Source organism: Agelaius phoeniceus, chromosome 8 (genome assembly GCF_051311805.1).
Source record: "Agelaius phoeniceus isolate bAgePho1 chromosome 8, bAgePho1.hap1, whole genome shotgun sequence".
Taxonomy (NCBI): Eukaryota; Metazoa; Chordata; class Aves; order Passeriformes; family Icteridae; genus Agelaius; species Agelaius phoeniceus.
Window position 1 is genome coordinate 28,492,050 of NC_135272.1, and position 20,831 is coordinate 28,512,880.

General features: G+C 52.2%; 2 protein-coding genes across 3 annotated transcripts in view; both read right to left on the minus strand.

Annotated features, from left to right (window-relative positions):
• Positions 1-7,560, minus strand: part of EIF2B3 (eukaryotic translation initiation factor 2B subunit gamma) — a 96,278-nt gene extending 88,718 nt beyond the window's left edge. Inside the window, exons 1-2 of one of the 2 annotated variants that reach the window (XM_077182450.1) lie at positions 7,274-7,560; positions 3,733-3,872 (exon numbers count right to left, since the gene is read on the minus strand). In XM_077182450.1, the coding sequence (XP_077038565.1) occupies positions 3,733-3,872; positions 7,274-7,421 (288 nt within the window). In that variant the 5' untranslated portion in view covers positions 7,422-7,560. The remainder of the gene's footprint in view (positions 1-3,732; positions 3,873-7,273) is intronic. The other variant, XM_054638454.2, reaches the window with a different exon arrangement.
• A 449-nt stretch (positions 7,561-8,009) lies between these two features.
• Positions 8,010-16,638, minus strand: LOC129123571 (E3 ubiquitin-protein ligase HECTD3-like). Its single transcript, XM_054638042.2, has 21 exons — positions 15,947-16,638; positions 15,708-15,868; positions 15,088-15,180; positions 14,516-14,651; positions 14,032-14,147; positions 13,655-13,768; positions 12,492-12,574; positions 12,089-12,254; positions 11,667-11,748; positions 11,238-11,420; positions 11,096-11,145; positions 10,900-10,964; positions 10,558-10,661; positions 10,191-10,310; positions 9,973-10,062; positions 9,674-9,880; positions 9,309-9,438; positions 8,853-8,927; positions 8,515-8,596; positions 8,349-8,420; positions 8,010-8,180 (listed from the first exon to the last, which is right to left on the minus strand). The coding sequence occupies exons 1-21, from the start codon at positions 16,271-16,273 to the stop codon at positions 8,096-8,098; spliced, it is 2,541 nt and encodes an 846-aa protein (XP_054494017.1). The 5' UTR covers positions 16,274-16,638; the 3' UTR covers positions 8,010-8,095.
• Between the last annotated feature and the right edge of the window lie 4,193 nt (positions 16,639-20,831).

Sequence of the window (20,831 nt, forward strand, 5' to 3'; positions counted from 1 at the left end):
CTTTGAGTTCCACACCTGCTCAATATTCCTGGCAAACAACTCCTTCTCATTGCCTTAAGCAATACAATTAATTTCTCATCTCTACCATAAAGAATACTTTACCTGATACATTCTAGTTTTGCATCAACCTTTCCTTCCTCCATCAGAGTGGCTGCTTATCATCACAGTATTTCAACTAGTACATTCTGAGACACTGCAATTTACTCTTGGGCTTCTAGCTCCTACACAAATTTCTTGTTACTATTCCCCAAAATCACAAGTTCTGTGTTACCAGCCAAACTCTATGTGCTATAACATGAAGGTCATGGCACACATTTTGCATACTGGTCCTGTGAATCAGCCAAAGGAGGTCCACTGAACTGCAGGAGCAGGCTTTTAAGAATGACAGCAGAAGTCAAATAAATGAAGACCTATTTCTGGACTGCAAAAAAGCATACTGGATGTATCAAAAGACTTTACAATATGACTTGAAAAAAGCATGTCCACTAATACCAGCTACAGAGGAAAAGCCTCCCTAAGTGAGCCAGGGGATTTCATTACATAAAATTACAAGGAGCATCAAAATAAGTTCACATTTTAAAAGGCTGTTCCCCATAATAACAACAACAACAAAAAATTACCACTGAAAGACAATCTGCCTACAAAACCAAACTGCATCATCTGCTACCACAGCCTGCAGCAGACAGCACTCAATCTTTTCTCTTGCTAGAAAGTGTTATCACATATCATCACTGAAACGGTCAAGACTTTTATGATTTCCCTATTACCCAGATTCAACTCACCTGAATGCTCCAGCCAGTGCTGCTTACCAATGAAAACCAGAAACAAGGATTAGTAGTAGTTATTGAGGAGAAAGCAAGTATATATGATTTTAAAGAAAAGCTGTATCTCTTCACCTAATTATGCCTCAGTTCTTAGTTGGAGAATTGTGAGGATAAACAGATTAATGGTGTTTGCTATTCAGACCCCAGAACTGAACGTTTAATAAAAATAAACAAAACAACCCACTACACACATCAGTTAGAGAAGTACTGGTAAAGAACAGGCCAGACTGACACCCAGGCCTAGGAATACACAAAGTGAAACTTACAGGACCAAGTTTTCTGGCGTTCACTACTGTTCATGTAGGTACCTTAAGGACCCAAGTTTAGCATAATATTTTTATTGTATGAAGGATCCAAGAAAAGTATACATTCAGACTTGTAATGAACATGAAAACCCTAATGAAGCTGCTACCTTGTCAATCAGGTGTAGGCTGAGACAGCCAAAAATAACAAGAAGACTTCCAATAGAGCAAAGAACTTGCATCTAGTATATCAACTTTCGAAGCAAAATTGTCAAAAACATTATTATGTGTGCAGAGTGAGCAAACAGCAAACAAAAACTTTAATGAGTTTCCTTTGCTCTCATGAACTTCTGAACACTTGCAAAAAGTAAGACTGGCAGTCAGATGGTTGTTACTGTGAATGACAAGTCAGTCTTACCTGCCACCAAAAAACACCAGCACCATAAAGAGAGAAAACAACGGAAACTACACTTCCTTAGCCCTTACAGGTTTTGCATGTACGTGCTCTCCTGCTACTTCTGAATGCAATTTTCTAAGTCTAATCTTGACATCTAATCTTTAAAGTATCAAGCCTCATTACCCAAGGAGCAACACAACAAAAAGGCCCAAAACTGCAGGCACAGCAAGCAGCAGTGAGACTCCTTCAGTCAATGCTAGACAAGGCAGCAAGTCATGAAATGTTATGCTTTAGAGTGTTTTATGCACATCTCAGAATTTGTGATCAGCAGTTCTGCTACCCTTAGCCATATTTCTTACTGTGCATTTATAATCTTGGCTCTACTCCCTGTCACTTGCACTGCACACAAGCAAGTTGTCTATGCTGTGCCATGTTACCTCGCTTTCACTGAGCATACTTGCTCTTCTGTCTGTGGGCAATTAACTCAATTTGTGACAACTAAGTTTCAGCAACCAGTTTAAACTTCTCATCAGACTTTTGGCATGGGCTGCAAAAAGCCTGCCAGCAAACTATGGCCACAAGAAGCAGTTGTTTTCACCAGGGAAACTCATTCTTCAACGAGATCACTCTCCCACTGCACCGCAAACACAGCCAACATACAGCAGCTTTTCAGCTACCTCTACTGTGGAGTTCTCTCACCTCTATCACACAGGAGAGGGCATACCCTGTAAGAGGTGCACTAGTGGTATGCATTTACTACAGGAATGACTCCAAAATACACAGTGCAGCAATCTGCTCAAGAACTTAGTATAGGCTTCTTTCAAATAAGAGACCACTGTCCTCTGTGCCCAGGCAAGCAGACATGGAATAAAAAGGGCAGAAGCAGCTGCTGCCACTCATACATAGCATCTGACTTAGGAAAACTTGTGTGGGTTTCAGCACTACCTCACATCTTCTCTAAGCCTCTTTTCTGGAAAATAAACAGAGGATCAACACTGCCGCCTGTGAAGACACACTATTTTCTAACTCACAGACACTCTACTTGTTGCTTCCCAGGGCCCCTAAGCAGACCTGGCTGGATTACCAAAAGACAGAAACCCCAATATTGATCAGACAATAAAACTGTAAGGTCAGGGTTCCAATTTGCAGTGCAGATACTTCCTCATTGCACACATGTATTTAAAAAATACTGCCAAACTGAGTTATGACAAAATGTGATTCTGCACATGGCAGAAACATTCAGTTCAGTTAAACTGATTTTGTTAATTTTGATTTTCTTTGTTATGCATTCTCTTCACCCTCTAAATACTAGTCTGTACATTAATCCCTTGCCAGATCTATCTCCTTGTGCCATCTACACATCCGTATTTGCCTTGAAGTTTCACCTTGTCTCAAATGAAGTCTTTCTCTTGGGAGTATATAGCCTGTAACACTGCACTTTATTAGCTTCAAAAAGAGCTTCAAAAAGAAACCTCAGGACTTAAGCACTCATTGATGTTCTGTTGCAACATTTATTTAAACAGGCAATTTGGCTAAGATGGCCTAAACAGACAGGGAACAAATCCCATGATTAAATCTATGACAACAACAAAAACAAAATTCTGTCCCAGATCACAGCAAGAGCTCTGAGCAGAGTTTCTGCCTTACATGGGAGTGTTTTAATTATGCAGCTGGAAATTAAAATTCTATAAACTGCTGGTTTTATTCGAACAGCAGCCCTTTATCACATCTGGGCACTGTTTACTGAAGACCTTAGTGTAAGACCAAGGGAACAAAAGCAGAGGAAAAGCAGAAAACTGAAGCCCAGCACAAGTCACTGACCCAAGAGTGCAGGCACGCCTGTGTCATGACCAGCAGTGAACACAAACTCTCTGGAGCACCACTGCACTGCCTTAGACAGCAAAGAACATTTGTGCAGAGCTACTCCCCCAAGCACTAGGTAGACAGACAACAACTATCACACTCTGTATCAAAAATCATAGAAACAAATACAACCTTTTAATTCCTTGCCAGAAAGCTAACAGTGACCAAGAAGCAGCCAAAGCCCAGCCTGAACAGGCTCCAGCCTTCCCAGCTCTCAATTCCAGTCATTCAGAGTCTTTGTGTGCGTTCCCTTGTGAGGTGACCTTTACAAAATTCAGCTCTTTTGAAGACCAGGAAATTCAGTTATGCACAGTATCACTACACAGGACACTCCTCACAACACAACAAAAAAAAAAAAATTACAAACAAATAACTTCCAGTTAAGTTCAATAAAAGACAGTAATACCTTAATTTTCTGGTGAATATGCCTCAGTGAATCTGCTGTACCCATGTCCATGTTGTCACTGATGCACACAAAATCAAGCTTCATTTTTGTGTCCAGGTTTAGCATCTTCTGGATTTCCTTCCTTGTAATCACAATGACCTCTAGGACAAAGGAGAGTGAGATGAGATGAAGCAGAAAAAAAATCTAAATAATATTTATCACAAATAGGATACACCCACTTTTTTATTTAGAAAGGCTCATGGAACTGTCAAAAGGCTTGAGTAACATCACTGGGTTCTCCACCCAGTCAAGCTCTTTTGGCAACAGTAACTTTTCAAGAAAAGAATTAAACTCCAATGAATGGGAAAACAATCTCCCCTGCTTTGCTGGGTGGAGGTTGTTACTGAAAGGGACACATGCATGTGTGGCATGAGCTAGCAAGATAGAAGAGACACTTCTTGTATCATTAACCAGCAACCTCAAACCATATGTCCTCAAACAGACCAATGAGACCCCGTGTTCATGTCGCCAACACTTTAGAGCTTTGTCTTTTGCTGCACCGATCCTGTAATCCTCTGTGGACAACACCAACCACACTATTACAATACAATGGTTAAACTATTTCTCAGCATCAGCTTGGCAAGAAAGTGGGGTAATATATGAGTAACAAATTCATTCCATCTACAAAAGAAAAAGGATAAATGCATATTTGAAGGAAATCAACACTGGCATGAAAGCATATTTTCCAAAACGAAGAATGTGAGAACAGAAGCTCTGCAAAGAAAAGACTGAGGAAACACGATGACAAGAAACCTTTTCCCCCAGTCTTAAGAATGGGAAGGAAAAGCAGCAATCAAATTTTCCAGTTAAAATATCCCCTCAAAACACCTCAACACTATAACATTGTATTCCACATAAAATTTTAACAGAGAATTATGGGAAATAATAAATAAGAATGATAATAATAGAATAGGCAAGATGAAAACACAGGAATAAATCTGCATCAATCAAAACTCAACTCATCTTGAATCTATTTAAAAAAAAAGAGAAAGGAACTGTAAACATGGGACTTGTGTGGCATTTTAGTGCCAGAGACATGGCTGCTCTTCCACTCCCATACTGGATGCTAGTGTGAATTCAAAAGAGGCTGAAGAATCTAGAGAAAAGGACTGAAAGCACTCCTTGAATTAGGCAAAGAATTAACTGATAAAGGGGGAACTGGTGCAAGTTGTAAGCTCACACAGTTCAGCATAAACCTGGTGAGCTGGGCAAAGGCCTCCTAAATATTAGGAGGGATGAAGCACTTGCAATTAGGGCAAATGAGACACAGTGAGTCACCCATGGAACACCTACTTACTTACATAGCAAGTATGAGGAACTAATCCTTAAGGGAGAGAACTCATGCCACTGGATCATTTAATACAGGGGTGTACAGCTTGGTCACAGGTGTGAACCACAGAAGGAGAAGGAAGGTGGCAGTTTCCTTACTGAAGCTGAATGCATTTACTGAATACAACCCTGCATGTCCACATTTTCACTGGAGACAGGTAAGCTGAAGCACTACATGTGAGAAAGGAGAAAGATCTGACTGCAGCACTGTCACAGAGTCACAGCAGGGCTCAGGATGGAAGGGACCACACTGGGTCATCTGAGCCAACCTCCCTGCTCAAGGAGGGTCCTCTCAAATCACATTGCACAGGATTGTGTCCATCCCAGATGGCTCTGGGATATCCCCAGTGAGGGAGGTCACACACCCTCTCTGGACAGCCTGTCCCAGTGCTCAGTCACCTGCACATTAAAGAAGTTTTTCCCCATGTTCAGGGGGGAACTTCCTGTGCATCAGTTTCTGCCTGTTTCCTCTTGTACCATTGCTTGGCACCACTGAGCAGAGCCTGGTCCATCCTCTGACACCTCCCTTCAGAGAATGAGAGACATTGATGAGGTTCCCTCTCAGTTGTCTTGAGGTTGAACAGGCCCAGCTCCCATAGCATTTCCTAATAAGGGAGATGCTCCAGTCCCTTCATCATCTTTGTTGCCCTCCACTGGACCTGCTCCAGAAGCTTCATGTCCCTCCTGTCCTGAGGAGCCCAGGACTGGACAGAGCACTCTAGATGTGCCTCACCAGGGCTGTGTAGAGGGGTAGCACCTAGTGCTAGTGGTCAAGAGCATCAAGTGGAAATGGTTATTTCTGAATAAAGAGCCCCACAAAGCACAATGCTGATTATACAGAAGATTTTAGCTATCTAAATTTCCATTGCAGGATAAAAGTATTGAAAAAAAAAAAAAAAAAGACAGGAGAACAGGCAAAGAAGGGAGACATTCAGAATGCAGATTTCAACAAACAAAAAACAAATCCAAAGAACAGAAATTCTTTAGGATTTTCTAATTAAACAGAATAAAGGCAAAGTCTGCTCTTAGTTTTGTTCCTTCCCACTGAAATAGTAAGAAGCTAACATGGATAATCATGAGCTGATCTTTACATCTCCACAGAATATAGAAGCAGTCAGGAAGAAAGCCACAGACTCAGGATGAAGTACAGGATAATCACAGAGACAAAACAGAGAAGAAGAAACACAAAAGACAAACACAAACATAAAAAACTTGGACACTTGAAAGGTGTCAGGAAGAAGCTTTAGAAGAAGCTGGGGGGGATGCCACAGAAAGATTTGGTCCAGCACTCAAAAGGTGAACAAAGCCTAACTTCAGAAGATACTGAAGAAGCTCACCAGGTACTAAATAGCACTTTAGTCCCAGGGTGAAACAAAGCCCACAGGTGAGCACCACGAGTGTGCCATTGTCCCCAGCCTGCTGTGGGCACACGGACTGAGTGCCTCAGACAGAGCCAGCAACCCTGGCCCTGGGCCAGGCTGAAACAACAAACCACCAGGGAGATGGCACTTCTCACACTGCTGCCATTAATGACTCTGAGAAAGGAACACGGGAGACTCAAGGTTAGTGACCCAGGGAATGACATCAGAGCTGGGAAAGGCCTCATAGAATCGCTGCAATGTTGGAAAAGATCTTGAAGATCATCAAGTCCAACCAACCAGCACCACCACCACGTTCACTGCTAAACCACGTCCTCAAGTGTCATATACTCATGGTTTTTGAACACTTTCAGAGATGGTGACACCACCACTTCTCTGGGCAATCTCTTCCAAAGCTTTAACACCCCTTCAGTGAAAAATATTTTCGTAATATCCAATCTAAACCTCCCCTGGTGCAACTTAAGACCATTTCCTCTCGTCCTGCCACTTGTCACCTGGGAGAAAAGACCAACACACTCCTCTCTACAACCTCCTTTCGGACAACCGCGGCCCTCGGTGAGAAAAGGGATGCAGGCACAGGGAGCGCAGCCGCGAGGGCACGAAGGGATGTGACACGGGCCAACAGCACAGCTCCAGCACAGAGGGGACATGTGCTACAGCACCTGCCCCGTCCAACAGGGCACCTGCGACACGGCATGAGAACGGACGGGAGCGGCGGCGGTGAGCGGGGACAGCCCGTGGTGACCAGGGGCAGTCCGCAGTCCCCAGCATGCCCAGAGCCCGCCGGGCCTCACCTTCGAAGCCGGCGCGCTCCAGCAGGTTCAGCGGGTACCAGAGCAGGGGCCGGTTTCCCACCGGGAGCAGCGGCTTCGGGATGCTGGAGGTCAGGTCCGTCATGCGGGAGCCGCCTCCGGCCGCCATCACCACGGCCTGGAACTCCATCGTGTGGCGGAGTGACACAGAGAGGCAGGGCCTCACCGGCACAGGCGGAACGAGGCCGGGTCACAGCTCCGCTCCCCGCGACCGCTCCCGGCACTGACAGCGCAGCAATGGCGGCGCGGCCGCGCTGCGCCTGCGCGCGGACAGCCGAGAGCGTCGATCGCGGGCGAGCGCCGATAGAATCGATCCACCACGCCGGTGGGCTGCGGGCGGCCTCCACCCAGCCAGGACGGCGAGAGGAACACTGAGCGAAGGGATCCCGCGCTGCCGAGCGCCGAGTCATGGATCCCTGCCCAGCGGCGAGGGGCGCTCGGCGGAACAGCGCCCCCAGGCGGCCGCGGGGAGAACTGTGGGGGGTAATGGGGGACACTGGGGGGACACCGGGGGCTCTGTGTGGGGTGTACTGGGGACACTGGGGGTCAGTTTGCAGCTGTGCTCCCCACACCATGTCCAGACAAGGGACAGGACTTACACCGCTCCCTGCCCCCACGCTCTCCACCCCGCAGGAGCCTGTGCGGGCAGCACCCAGCATCCAGCGCCATGCTGACCCTTCCAGCTGCAGTCCCAGACCTAGAGAAGCACAGACACAAATGGGGGCAGGACAGCAGGATCTGGCCCTGCAGTTTTATTGAACCCAGTGTCCCTGAGGCTCCCATGGCGTGGGCACAGGGGGGGTCTCATTCATCCGCGGGGTTCTTGTCGGTGTCGATGGACATGCAGTTGTATATAGCATAGCGCAGCAGCTCCTCGCAGATCTTGGCCCTGGCAAGGGGAATGCCAGGTCACAGCCATGATGGCCACAGAAGACCTCAGGCTTCCCTCCCCATGCCTGCCTGGACAACCCCCAGGGGAAGGCCTGGGGAGTCTCGATGGGAACCCCAACACCAGCTCCAGGGAATGGGGAGCATCCCTTTCCCCAGCTCAACTCACGTGGAATAGTTGGGCAAGAAGAAGCTGCAGGAGCATGTGGAGGACTGTGGCATCACGTCCCACGCATCCAAGCTTGGGAGAAAGGAGAGTCAGAACCCAGCACAGCAACCTGACATGATGTGGGGACCCCAGCATGGCACAGGGACCCCAGGCAGGACGGACTCACTTTGACCTTTCCGGATAGACATTGATCTGAACTGGGAGGCGGCTCCGGCCGGTGGCAAACTTGAGGAAATGGCTGAGATCCTCTGAGGGGAAGGACAAGAGCTCAGGTCTCAGGGACAGGGCTGTCCCAGCAAGATCTGCCTTGCAGAATCACCCCAGGAGCATGGGGCAAAGCTAAGGGATCCTCTCGGAACCCCAGGAAGGGCCGGCTGGGATGACCCCAGCCGTTTCCCAGGGAAGCACCTGGTGAGCATCCCTGGGGCACAGGGCAGGGGGTACTCCCTACCCTACCCCGTCCTACTGCACATGAAGAGCAGGTAAAGGCTTGGGGTCACTCACCACTGGTGAAGTTGTTGAGTGCCTCCAAGAAATACTTGATGCGGGTATCATCAGGGGGGAAGTCCTCAAACTTGACTGCAACAAAGAATGTGCAATGGCTTAATTAGAAACTCCCAGCAAAGCAAAGGAAAGGAGGAGACCCTCTGCTTCTCGGTGAGCCTATGAGAGCCCCTGGCACCCCTGAATGGGACCAGCACCTTGTGTCATGGTGGGTGGAGAAACAAGGTCCTAGTTTGCAGAGTGGCCACTCAACTCTGCCCACAGCAGCTAAGGACCAGATGGAACAGAGTGGGTTTTGCTGCTAAACCTGAAGTATCCAGGGACCCTCTACCTAATCCTCCCCCAGCCTCTCGGACATCCCATGACCAGGATGCATGTGCAGGACAAGCATTATCAAGGGGATCCCCTGCCCTTGTAGAGGGCAGGGAGCAGCTCTGGGCTGGCCCTGTGACTTACTGAACTTCTGCAGCTCAGCCACTGTGATCTCCGGGTCCCCACAGATCCTCTTCTCCATCTGCTGCCAGGTGAGCAGGTCCAGCACGGGCTGGGGCACCACACGGAGCAGCCCAGCACGTATGGCTGCAATCTGTGGGGACACAGGACGGGCTCCATGTCACCACAGTGGGTCTGAGCCCCAGGCAGCCACCTAGGGTTCTGGGGACAGCAGCCACAGGACCCCAGAAGGGATTCCCCAGGGTACACAGACATCCTGGGCATGGGATGCACAAAGAAACCACCCAGCTGGAGCTGGCAGTCCCACAAGTACCAGGACATCTTGCCCCAGGAGCAGAGTCCCCTGTCAGCCTGGGGGACAGTGTCACCTGCTCCTTGCTCTCCTCCAGCCGAGCCTTTTGCACCAGGCGGATGAACTCCCTGCGGTCCTCGTAGCGCACAGCGGTGTTGCTGCCGTTGGGGATCAGCTCCACCATGCGCTGGTCACTCAGCACTGTTGTGTAGGTCAAGTCTCTGCCAAACATGAACTCAAAGCCTTCCTTGTCCACCCTCTCCAGCACCTCCAGCAGCTTCACCTGCAATCCAGATGAGCAATAGCCACCACAGTGGAGCCAGAGCAGCCATGAGAGAGCACAACGCTGCCCTGCCAGCACCCGGCCCTGCTCACCAGCTCTGAATCCACAGTGGCAAAGTCCTTGCTCCAGCTGACCTCCTCCCCTGCCAGCTGCTTCCACACCAGCGCTGGCAAAGACAGGATCTGCCAAAACGAGTGGACACAAGCATTCTCCTCCTGTCTCTTCTTCACTCATGGGCAGCCCCTCTGCCCAAGACAGGGGGGCCCCTGCCAAGCCCCCTCACTGGCCAGGAAGGCTCTGCTGTGCTCACCAGAAACTCCTTGCTCCTCAGGGCTGCTCCCATCAGCTGCCCGATCCACTCATACTTGGGGAAGTCCTTGCAGGAGGGGTTGGGGACATACCTGTCCCTGGTGTCACTGCTGCTGTTAGCCTGTGTGAGAGACTCTTAGGACACAGAGATGTGACAAGCCCAGCATGGTCTCTCCTGCAGCCTCCCCCACACTCATCCCTCCACCTGCCTCTCCTGCCCTTTACATCCCTCCAGGAGATCTCCACCACCCAGGTACAAGCACAGCTCCCCCAGCCAATAGCCCTGCAAGCATTAAGGTAGGGCTAGCACCCCAGGCTCTGCTGACTCACTCCCCTGGCCTGGACAGGCAGACTGTGGGATGCCAAACCTGATTGGAGGTGCGCACAAAGAACGGCAGGGGCACTGGGACATCGCTGGAGCTGGGACACAGTTCCTCTGACACATCTGTCAGGCTGTCCCGAAAGCCACCACCTGCAGGGGGGGCAGAGGATGGTCAGTGCCTGACACACCAGGGCCAGACACTGAGCCACAGTATCTGGCCAAGCTGCTCCCCTCCCTGGGGCAGCAGCAGCAGCACTGGTGGGGTAGGGGAGATACAGGAATGATCTCATGTTTGCAGAGCAGGGGGCTGCCGCTCCCAAAGCAGCTGGGACAGCGTAGGCACCCACTGAGCTGCACAACACATGAGACACCAAGGGAGAGCTCTCACCACTGTCAATGATGCCCTCAGTGACGAAATCGCACTCCCACCACTGGCTGTAGGTCAGGGGCCACCTGTGGGGAAGCAACAGCCCCATGCACATCCCTCCTCCATTCCAGCGGAGCACATTCCAGCAGCACCTGGAATCCCCTTGCACCCTGCTCTGGGGAAGTGACACCCCACAAATATGACACTGAAGACCTACCTGTAGTCCAGAGGCTGATTGTTCTTGGAAGAGCTGAGGCCTTCATACAGCTGGAGAGTAGTAGAGCAGAAAGGGGATGAGATGGGGGCAAAATACCTGCTGAAGTGACAGGTACCTGGCACAGGGCACAGTGGTGCCATACCTGGGTGAAGACGGCATTCCTGCAGCTGGGGTCCAGGGCGGGGTTGGCACGGTGCTCTCGGGCCAGGAGCCGGTTGATGTAGAGCTTTGGCAGGCTGTCAGGAGCAGAGCTCTCTGAGGACTGCAGACAGTGGGCAATGAGGGCTTCACTCTGCTTGGACAGCAGCAGGAATGGCTTCATGCTCTAGCAAGGGACAAGCAGGGATGGTTAGAGGTCTGATCCTGCTGTCTTTTCTACTCCTCAAGTCAGCCCTGGTGTCACAGGGGATGCTCCTCCATCCCTGAGGCAATGCCAAACATGGCAGCTCTCAGCCCTGAGCTGGTCTGTCCCCACTGGATAAGGAGGAAACACAACAGCCCCCAGAAAACCTGAACTTGTGAGGAGATGCCCCTACTGGCACCATCCCAGGGAAGCCTGGCACATGCTCACCCTGAGTGCATTGAAGGTGCCAATGCTGTCCTCGGAGAGGGGGATCAGGTAACACAGGACACTTTCCAGGAGCTGGACAAACCTGGAGACAGGAGACAAGCAGTGTGAGGCTGCAAGAGAGTGGCATTTCACCACAACCCCTGGGCACTGTGCTCCCTGCACATGGGTCCCCTCCAGCCCACTGAAAGACATCAGGCACCAGAGGAGCACCCACCCTCTGTCCAAGCACTTTATTTCATTTCCCCCAAAAAATGCTGCAAACAAGAGCAGCCCAGCCCAGGCTGCTGCACTGCAGCTGAATCACTGCAGAGGGTCTCTGTGGGGCCAGTGCTGACCCCAGCCTGGGGCTGCCCTGCAGGTGAAGGCACGATGCTTTTTGGGACTGAGATCACTGTAGGAATTGTGGCATCCCTATGCCCTACCTCTGGATGAGCACAGCTCTCCGGTACAGCACGTCAGCATCCACCCCTTCCAGGAGAGGGTAGCGAACCAGCCGGGCTGGCTGGAACATGCCAGCGTTCAGGATCAGGTCCCACTCCCAGAAGGACACGATCTTAATCCCCTGCAGACGGACATTGTACCCTCGGGCTGCCGAGAAAGAGCAGCGATGCTGCATGTGCTGCAGCCAGCATGGCTCGGATGCTGCAGCAAGAGGCGAGGTGCCCCCAGCACCTGCAGCATCTCATATGAAGCTCATTCCTCAACCTCCCCGCCAGTGGATCCCAAAAAGCAGCAAGTGTGGTAGGAAGAGCCACAGGGTCAGGACTAGCTGCGGGTTTAGGGCCAGGCTGGACTGGCAGGCACAGTCTGGGTGCACAGGCTCACCCCGGCACTCCAGGAAGCGGATCTCCAGCACGGGCATGTGGGTTTTCATGTCGCGGAGGATGCAGACGCTCTGGTAGCTGTTCCTGCACACAGCACGGAGGGAGATGGCAGAGCCATGAGGCACAGACAATGGTGAGGTGGCCAGCCAGGCACAGGCCACTCTGGCTCCCCAGCCAAGGATGTGCTTCTACCCATGCAAAAGCCTCCCCACCTCACCAGGGCTGTGGCAGGAGGTGCCCAAGCAGAGAAGAGGCTGTCAGAGGCACAGAGACGTTCTGGAGAAGGTGGAAGCCGCATCCAAAAAGCCAGAAAAGAGCACAAATTCAAAGCAGTACAGAAAGACAAGATGGCTGAGAGCATGTCACTGTTCTTGGGGGTCCCAGCACATTTCACAAGGGCAGAACCATCCTTCAAGCAGAGTTGGTCATGCAAGGGTGGTGTGGTTTTGAAAGAAACAGGGATTTGTGTAAATGAGCAATTTACTAAGTGTATTTTCAACGCCTTGTCAAGGTCCCATCAAAGTCCTGTGAGCCCATGGGGAAAAAAACACTGCAAGCATTCAGATGCAGATTCAGAGCTGGCTCCTGCCGCTGCAAAGGACACCTCTGCAGTCTCATGGGTGCTTCTTCAGAGACACATTTCACTGCTCAGCCAGAAAACATCAAACAGGCATGTTTAGGGGAGAAGGCAATGGAGACCTTTGTGCTCCTGTGTAAGCCCCTGGCTGCCTTGAGAAGGGTGTTCAGGGCCTGGGTGAAGATAGAGAGGTGAAGCACCCCGGGACTTCTTGGCTACAGCATGGCAGAGATGCTCAGGAAGGTGGCAGCAGTGGCATGTGTTCCAGAAGTGAGGAGGAAGAGGCAGAAAGACCATCAAAGTCACCAGGCAGAAGGAAGCACGCTGCAGACCAGCTGCTGCAGCATGGGTGAGGAGCAAGAGAGGAGATTAAGGCACTTGACTGGCACATGGAAGCAAGGGACCACCACACTTGTCGGAGCAGATGTAGCCTGCACCCAGAGAGTTCCAACCCTCAGAGAGCCACTGTCACTGGCAAGTCACTCAGAACCAACCCCAGCCCCACCCTTAATATCTGCTCAGGATGCAGAGACAGCTCAGGAGTGTGGAACAAGCCGGGCACAGGCTGCTCCTCACTCATTACTCACTCGTTAATTAGGACTGTTCTCAGGTGCTGCAGCCTGCTTAGTGTTCCCCCATACACAGCCACTCGCCTGGGTACATGGGAGTTGGACTGCCCATCCAGCATCAGCCACAGCCTCCTGCGGATGAGAAGAGCAAGAAACAGCATCGTCCTCCCCTCATGAGCTGCCTGAGCCCAGAGGTGCCCCCACAGTTGCCCCAGGCCTGGGGCAAGGCTGTGTCTTCCTGGGGTGCCTTTGGCAGCAGCTGTCGCCCACCTCAACCCCACGTCCCCAGGTAGAGCAGGGGGAAAGCTGGGTTGAAGAGGAAGATGGTGCTTTGCCCTGCACCCTGCCCTTCCCTGGCACAGCTGTTGGCATGGAAGGACACCCCGAGGTCTCACTTGACAATGGCGCCTTTCTTCATGTTGAGCCGCACCCAGTGCTGCCCCGGGGGCCCGCAGCTCTCCCAGAAGGTGTATGTCAGGTTGTCTGTCAGATGGGCTGCAGCACAATCCTCCTGCAAGTGAGCAGAAGGAGGGAGATGAGCATCCTTGGACACACCATGGCCTCCTCTTAGATGTGTTCTGTGGGTCCAAAGGAGGTCAGGAACAGGCCAGCCCCTTGGTTTGCTAGGCTGTGGGTGGATGGTGGCTCCCTGACACAGCAAACTGGGCATGGCTGTGGACCCCCAGCGCCCCAGAGACACAATGGGGTTTTGACCCCAACACCCAACTCCCAACAGCTTTGCTAGAGCAGCAAAACCCCCCCACCATGCCCGGCCCCTCGCTGAGGGGACAGCCACAGCTGGCCACTCCACCCCACATCTGTGCTGATGCTCACGTGTCTTGTGCTGATTTGAGGCTGCAGAGGAGCCCCACTACGCACCGCGTGTGAGGAGACCTCAATGCTGTTGATGTGTTCCTTGATGCAGTCCGCACTCTGCAGCTTCTTCTCACTGTGGTCGTACAGGAAGCGCCCCAGCTCCATGTCGTGCTCATAGGTCCAGCCTGGGGGCACGGACCTGCAGGGAGTCTCTGTGTTAACAGGATGAGGAGACCAGGCTGCACCCCAAACCTGCCCACCAGCAGTGTGCAGGAGCCCCAGCCCCAGCTGAGACTGGCTGCAGTGTCTCATGGCCACCAAACTGACATGGTGCCAGGCCACTGTGCTGCAGCAGACAGATGGCATGGCTCTATCTCATCATCAGCACACCAGGTATTAATGGCCCCTCCAACCCAGTGGAATAGCAGTACACAGTCACTCCTGTGGAGATGGTCTGTGGAGCAAAGGCCATCTTCGCTTGAGCAGTGCTGAAGTACCAATGTAAAAGGCATCTCGTGGCACTCATCCTCCCGCCTCCAGACCCTGAAGCCAGTCTTGGCCCTGCAGGCATGCCCAGGCCCTGGCCAGCAGCCCCTCAGGATGCTGCAGTCTTGCTCAAGGAGATGCATTCATACCGAAACTTCTGCACGGCAGCCTCATCCTGCTCTATGAGCCTGGGCATCTCTCCAAGGCGTATGGAGTACGTCAGGTCCACCACTTGTTCCCAGCTGGAGCAGCAGAGGCAGAGGAGTCACACAATGGAAAAGATGTGTCAGTACTCAGTGTGTCCATTACTGCCTTAGCCTGAAGTGTAGTCAGCAGTAGTGGGGCACTGGGGGTGGCACCCAGGAACAGCTGCGGGAAGGGTGAGTGTCCCTGCCCGAGTACAGACTGGGACAGAGCAGGGGAATCCCGCCCTGCACATGACCTTCCATCAGGAAAATAAAATTTGAGCTCTCTGATCGCTGCACAACCCCTGTGTCATTTGGGCTCAGCCCAAATTCAAGTGACTCAGAACGCCCCTGGTATCATCTTTATTCTGTGCAGGCGCTGCCACAAGCAAACAGGATTAATCTACGAGGGAGCACCCACCTGCCCGCCGCTGCTCGGCGGGGACGGGTCCCACCTGCGCTGAGTGAGTGGGCTGTGCTGGGCGTGCCCAAGGGATTTGGGATGGTTGGGTTGCATGTCCTCTGTGAGGACCGGTCACACGCGTTTTCAGCGCCCAGAGCCCAGTTCCTGCCCGGGGCCATACCTGACAGCAGGTCTGTAATCAACCCCCAGCGTTTGGTGCTGACACTGGATCCTCTCCACGGAGTCAACCGGGACTAATTTATCTCCTCCCTCTCCGAACCTCTGCGCCAGGACCCAGCCCTCCGCCAAGCCACGGGTGCCCGTGTGCTCCTCCAGCTGCTCCTGAAGGCACATCCCGTCCTGTCACCGCCGTTGGGACCCGGCACGCCCGGGTGGTTCCCGGTGCCGCCCCCGCGTTACCTTGCTGAGCTTGACCCAGAGCCCGGCGCTGTTGCAGTACTCCTCGCCGGTGGCGCGCAGGCAGCCGCCCTTCCGCACCTCGATCGTGGCCCGCGCCGCCCGCTTGCCGCCCCGCGCCGGCCCCGGGCTGTCCCACACGCTGAGCAGGCTGCGGGCGGCGGCGGCCGCGGGGGCCGAGGGGTCCTTGCAGATCTTGTACTGCACCTCCCGCGGCACATAGCAGAGCGCGGCGGGCAGCGCCCGGGCGCGGCGGAAGCACTCGCTGCACTGCAATAGGAACCGCAGCCGGCCCAGCACCTGGTGCGGCGCCTCCCCGCCCGCCTTCATCGCGCTCCGGGCACCGGCTCCGCGCCGCTGCGCTGCGCCCCGGGCTGTCCCGACCGTGCCCGTCCCGGAGTGCCCGCCGGGCCGGGGCGCCTCCGGCGGGGCCGCCGTGCCCGCCTCCCTCCGGGCCGCCCCGCCTCGGGCAGCGCTCACTTCCCAGCTGCCGCCTCCACGCCAGGCAGGCGCCGCTCCGCCCGTGCCCCGGGCACGCCCCAGCGCTTCTTCATCACTCTCGGGCCGCAGGCGCTCCGGTCTCCAGTTCCCGGCCCCCTTTGCCAAAATGTGACTCTGTTACACCCACTTCAGTATCTGCTCTCTCCCGGCCTCTAACATCTCTGTCCTTGCCTGCATTCCAACAAGCAGAGAGGGAGTCCTGTGGCATCAGGGCACAGGGCTACATCTCCAGCCTGGATAGGGAAAAGAGGTTGGTGGGAATTCTGGTATGGGAGAGCCAGCTTCTGGCTGTTATATCCTTGCCCTGGGCAGGCCTGCAGCAGGTGGAGATGCTCCAAGCACTGCTGGGGAGGAGGACAGGCTTCTCTGCCTAGAACAGCTTTATCCCAGGTGGCAGAGGCATCCTGGCAGAAGGAGTGAGGCCATTACACCCAAAAGCACGCAACCCCAACTCCCCCACCCTGCCCTGAACATGGGGTGTGCCATGTCATCTCTGCTTGTTGCATTCCACAGCAAGGCGATGGCAGAGAGCAACTCAGCTCCACCCCATGCTACCTTAATTTCTTCAGGTTGGGCACAAAGGGCTGAGTCGAAGGATCATGAAACAAGCAGATGGCAGAGCTCAAAGGTCCCCTGGTGCCTGCCTCCTCTCCTGGCAGGTCAGAGTCCAGCTCCATCCCTGCCTGCAAAGGCACAGTGCAGGGAGATCCAATAGCTGTTCATCCCTGCAGTGTTACCTATTGAACAGGCATGACTGTGTCTCACCGCAGCAATGGCCACCTGCCTTGCCATGAACCACAATGCAGAAGAAATGTAGACTTCAGCCTTACAGTAACCTGCAGTAACCATAGTCAGGAGGGTCCTGGGCCCTCCTTCTGCAGCCAGTCACCCTGTACCATTGGTTTGCAGAGCTGCTGTAAAGGGTTAAGCCAGTTAGCACTCTGAGTCACCTATGTCACGCTACTTTGTGTGCAAGACATGGCAGGGCCAATTTCTGCTTCACCTCCAGCTGCCTCTCACAACACCAGTCTTCATTGCTGCTTAGAATCACAGAATCATTTAGGCTGGAAAAGACCTAGAAATTCATAGAGTCCAACTGTTAACCCAGCACTGCCATGTTTATGACTAAACCATGTCCCCAAGTGTCACATCCACTATTTAACCCAACAGAAGGACACAGGAGCCCTTGGCAGACCTGAGAAATCATCAGGAAGGCCAGGAGCAGTTAGTTCATTCATTTTATTCTAGATCCTACACGAGGCAGGGACAGACAGAACCTGTCAAACTACTAAGAGGTTTGTCACACTCCAGGGTAGTAGTAGCATAACAAGAACAGCTAACTACATGTGCATTATTAATCACCTGACACTATTCTATCACAATCCAGCAAGTTGAAGGCAGGAGAGAGCAAGAGGTTACATGGAACCATGATGACATCACTCCCTCCCCCAGCTCACCCCTACCCACCCTGTAGAGCTGCAGCTCGAGCACACGGAGATGCTCCTCGGCAGCACAGAGACACCAGCACCTTCCTTAGGATGGCACTGGCTTGAAAATCGATCTCCACTGATTTGAGACTGGTTGTTGGGGCGAGGACACGCAGCTGCTGCTTCCTGATAATCAGGACTCTCTTGCCCCAGGCCACATGCAGTGGGACTCCAGGGCAGGGGCACTTGATTTGTGCCTTGTCAAACACAACAGGAGACAGTTCCTACCCACAGCTTTAGAGATCAGAGAAGAAACGGAACCCAGCACTGACCTAACACCTATTTTGGGCCCTGAGATTGGCCAGAGTTGAGCCAGGCTGACCTTTTCCACAATTTGCTGGGCTGTCACAGCAGACATTCAGTTTGTGATTGGCTTTAAAACGCTGCAGATGAGAGGATCATGCAGAGGACCTCCAGGCCCCTCCCAGCTCCTTCTTCCCAGCTTACCTTTGCACAGCAAACTCAACAGCACAATCAGTGGGTTATCTTGGCATTGTTCCACAGCTGCCATGTTTTTCCAGACTCTCTGACCATGCACCAAACAAACTCATTGCTGCAATGGGCTCCTCTCCCTACTAGAGGGGCTTTCACGGGTCTCTCACCCCAGTACACAACCACAGCAGCAACTGCTGCAATTCTCCAACATGTGTATGGTGATAACACAAAACAGAAAATAAAACAATGGTTTATATGGTAAAAAAGTGGTTTTCTCAGTATGCTTGTAGGAGTTAAATCCAGACCATCCTGGGTGATTCCCTTTCTGCTAGGGCCAGAGTTACTGTTACTGTTACTGCAAGTATCTTTTAAACAGAAATCCCTGACACCAGCTAGATCCTTTCCCCAGAGTCCAGCAAGCCCTTGGGCTGCACTTGGTGACAGGAAGTAAGAGGTCTCAGATGCTAAAAGACCTTGCTGGAAAGAAGAGTAGAGAAATGCAGGAAAAGTGGGAAAAAACTAATTGATAACTCCATAGTCATCAAGTGCTTCAGGTTAGGGAGGGCCTAGATCTAAAGCCAGCAGGATGAGACTGGAAGGTTGATCACAGTGCCCAGGGCTGTACAAGGAGTCTTGAGCATCTCCAAAGATAGAGGTGCCACAATGCTTCTAAGGGAAGGATTCTGCCACTTCAGCCAGGTTCTGCTCTCTGTGTTGCCTTGCACAGCAGCCCTCTCCTCATCATGGAAGGCTGGGGGGATAATGAGAGGGAACAGAGCTGTCTAAACACATCTCAGCGAGAAACCTGAAGTGTTCTGGGTATACCTCTGTAATAGCCTCAGTTACTCTCCTTCAGCTGCAGTTGCTTCCAATGGTAGGGGAGCCAGAGGTGCTTGTTCCCCTAAAACTGATCACCCCAAGCAGCCCTAGCTGGCTCCTAACCTGCCCATTCCAGCAGGTGACATCAGCTCACCCTCGACCAAAGACTAGGGCCATCTTATCCATCCCACCCTGAACCACTCACCAACCAACCCCTGCCCAGCAATAAAGAGAAGAGTCTATTTTATTGCTGCTTCTAATTCTGCTCAGTAAATAATGTGGCCTCCTGCTGATGTCCAGTAGAGGTAAGAAGATAAGGTTGGAAAAAGCAGTATCAATTCCATCCCAATGTCAGTCCCTTTTCAGACAGCTTATTTCAAATCCCAGCTCACTGCTGCAGGTTCTTCCTCAACACCCCTGACTGAGGGCAAGCCAGCAGATCAAAGTCCTTTCACCAGCTTACTCATGCCCATCTAAAACAGACACCCTAGGAAGTGACTCAGCCACCAGCACATAAAAGTATTGCACTGGTTCCGCTCCTGTTCCCATTCACACTGCTGGAGGAAATCAGCCACAAAGCCACAGAGATCAATTCTGGAACAGCTCTAGGATTTACAGAAGACCTCCTCCAGCAGACGGGACTTCACACCCACCCAGCTGAGCATGGAAGGCCCTGCTGCAGGCAAGGGCTGCCATAAACAGCTTCCCTAATTCACCCTGTGCTCTCTCCACTCACTACGATGCAGATGGCAGCACATGCTCCTTCCTGGTCCTACATCCCTTTTAGTAACAACCCTCCTTGGCAGATCTGGGAATGCATGTTTCAAAAGAAACTAGTGACGGGAAGGACTTTGTTTAAAACTGGAAGTGATCTCTGGCTGACAGACTCCTTCAACAGAGGAGAAAAAGCCATGAAACATTAAGACAGGATTAATCTTGACTCACAGCATCAGCTCTGCTCCAGTGCAGCCCCAGTGATTCTGTGACTCACAGTAGTGGAGGTCCAACAGACCACATAGGCTGAAGATGGAGCTGGAGGTATAAATGCAGACTAACACCGAGCAGCTCCCAGTGCTAGGCAATGACCAGCCCTGCCCAGAGATGGGAAGATCCACAAATACTTCCAAATAGTTGTGAAGGTTTTATTGCCCACTTCTCACTCACAGAGCATGCGTCCATCTACTCAAGGAGCTCCAACTCTTGGTACCCGGTTTCTACACTGCCCTAGGGCAAAGGCTTTTCCTATTCACCTGAAACTTCCATGTCCCTTCCCACGGATGACGGGGGGGAGCAGAGCCTGGCACTGCCATGCCTGCTACTGCTTTAGCCTCTGCAGTCTGGAAGATGAACTTGGCCCTGACAGCGGATCTCCATGAGAACTAGAAGAGAGTAGTTGTAATACTGCCATTCAGGGGTAAACTGAGGCTCAAAGAGCCTGGAAGAACAGCTGCCAGGCCACCAGCATGCTGAATGCAGAACTAAAAGAATTAAAGGGAAGCAGACAGTTCCCAGCAGACAGTGAGTGCACTGTGAGGATGCAGCTTCCCCAGCAGTCGCTGCTGTGTAAGAGGTGCCAGGAATGACAGGAACTCAGATTCGGTGTGATGTAAAAGCATGGGAGTCCCTTTGGAATCTTCCACAGTCCT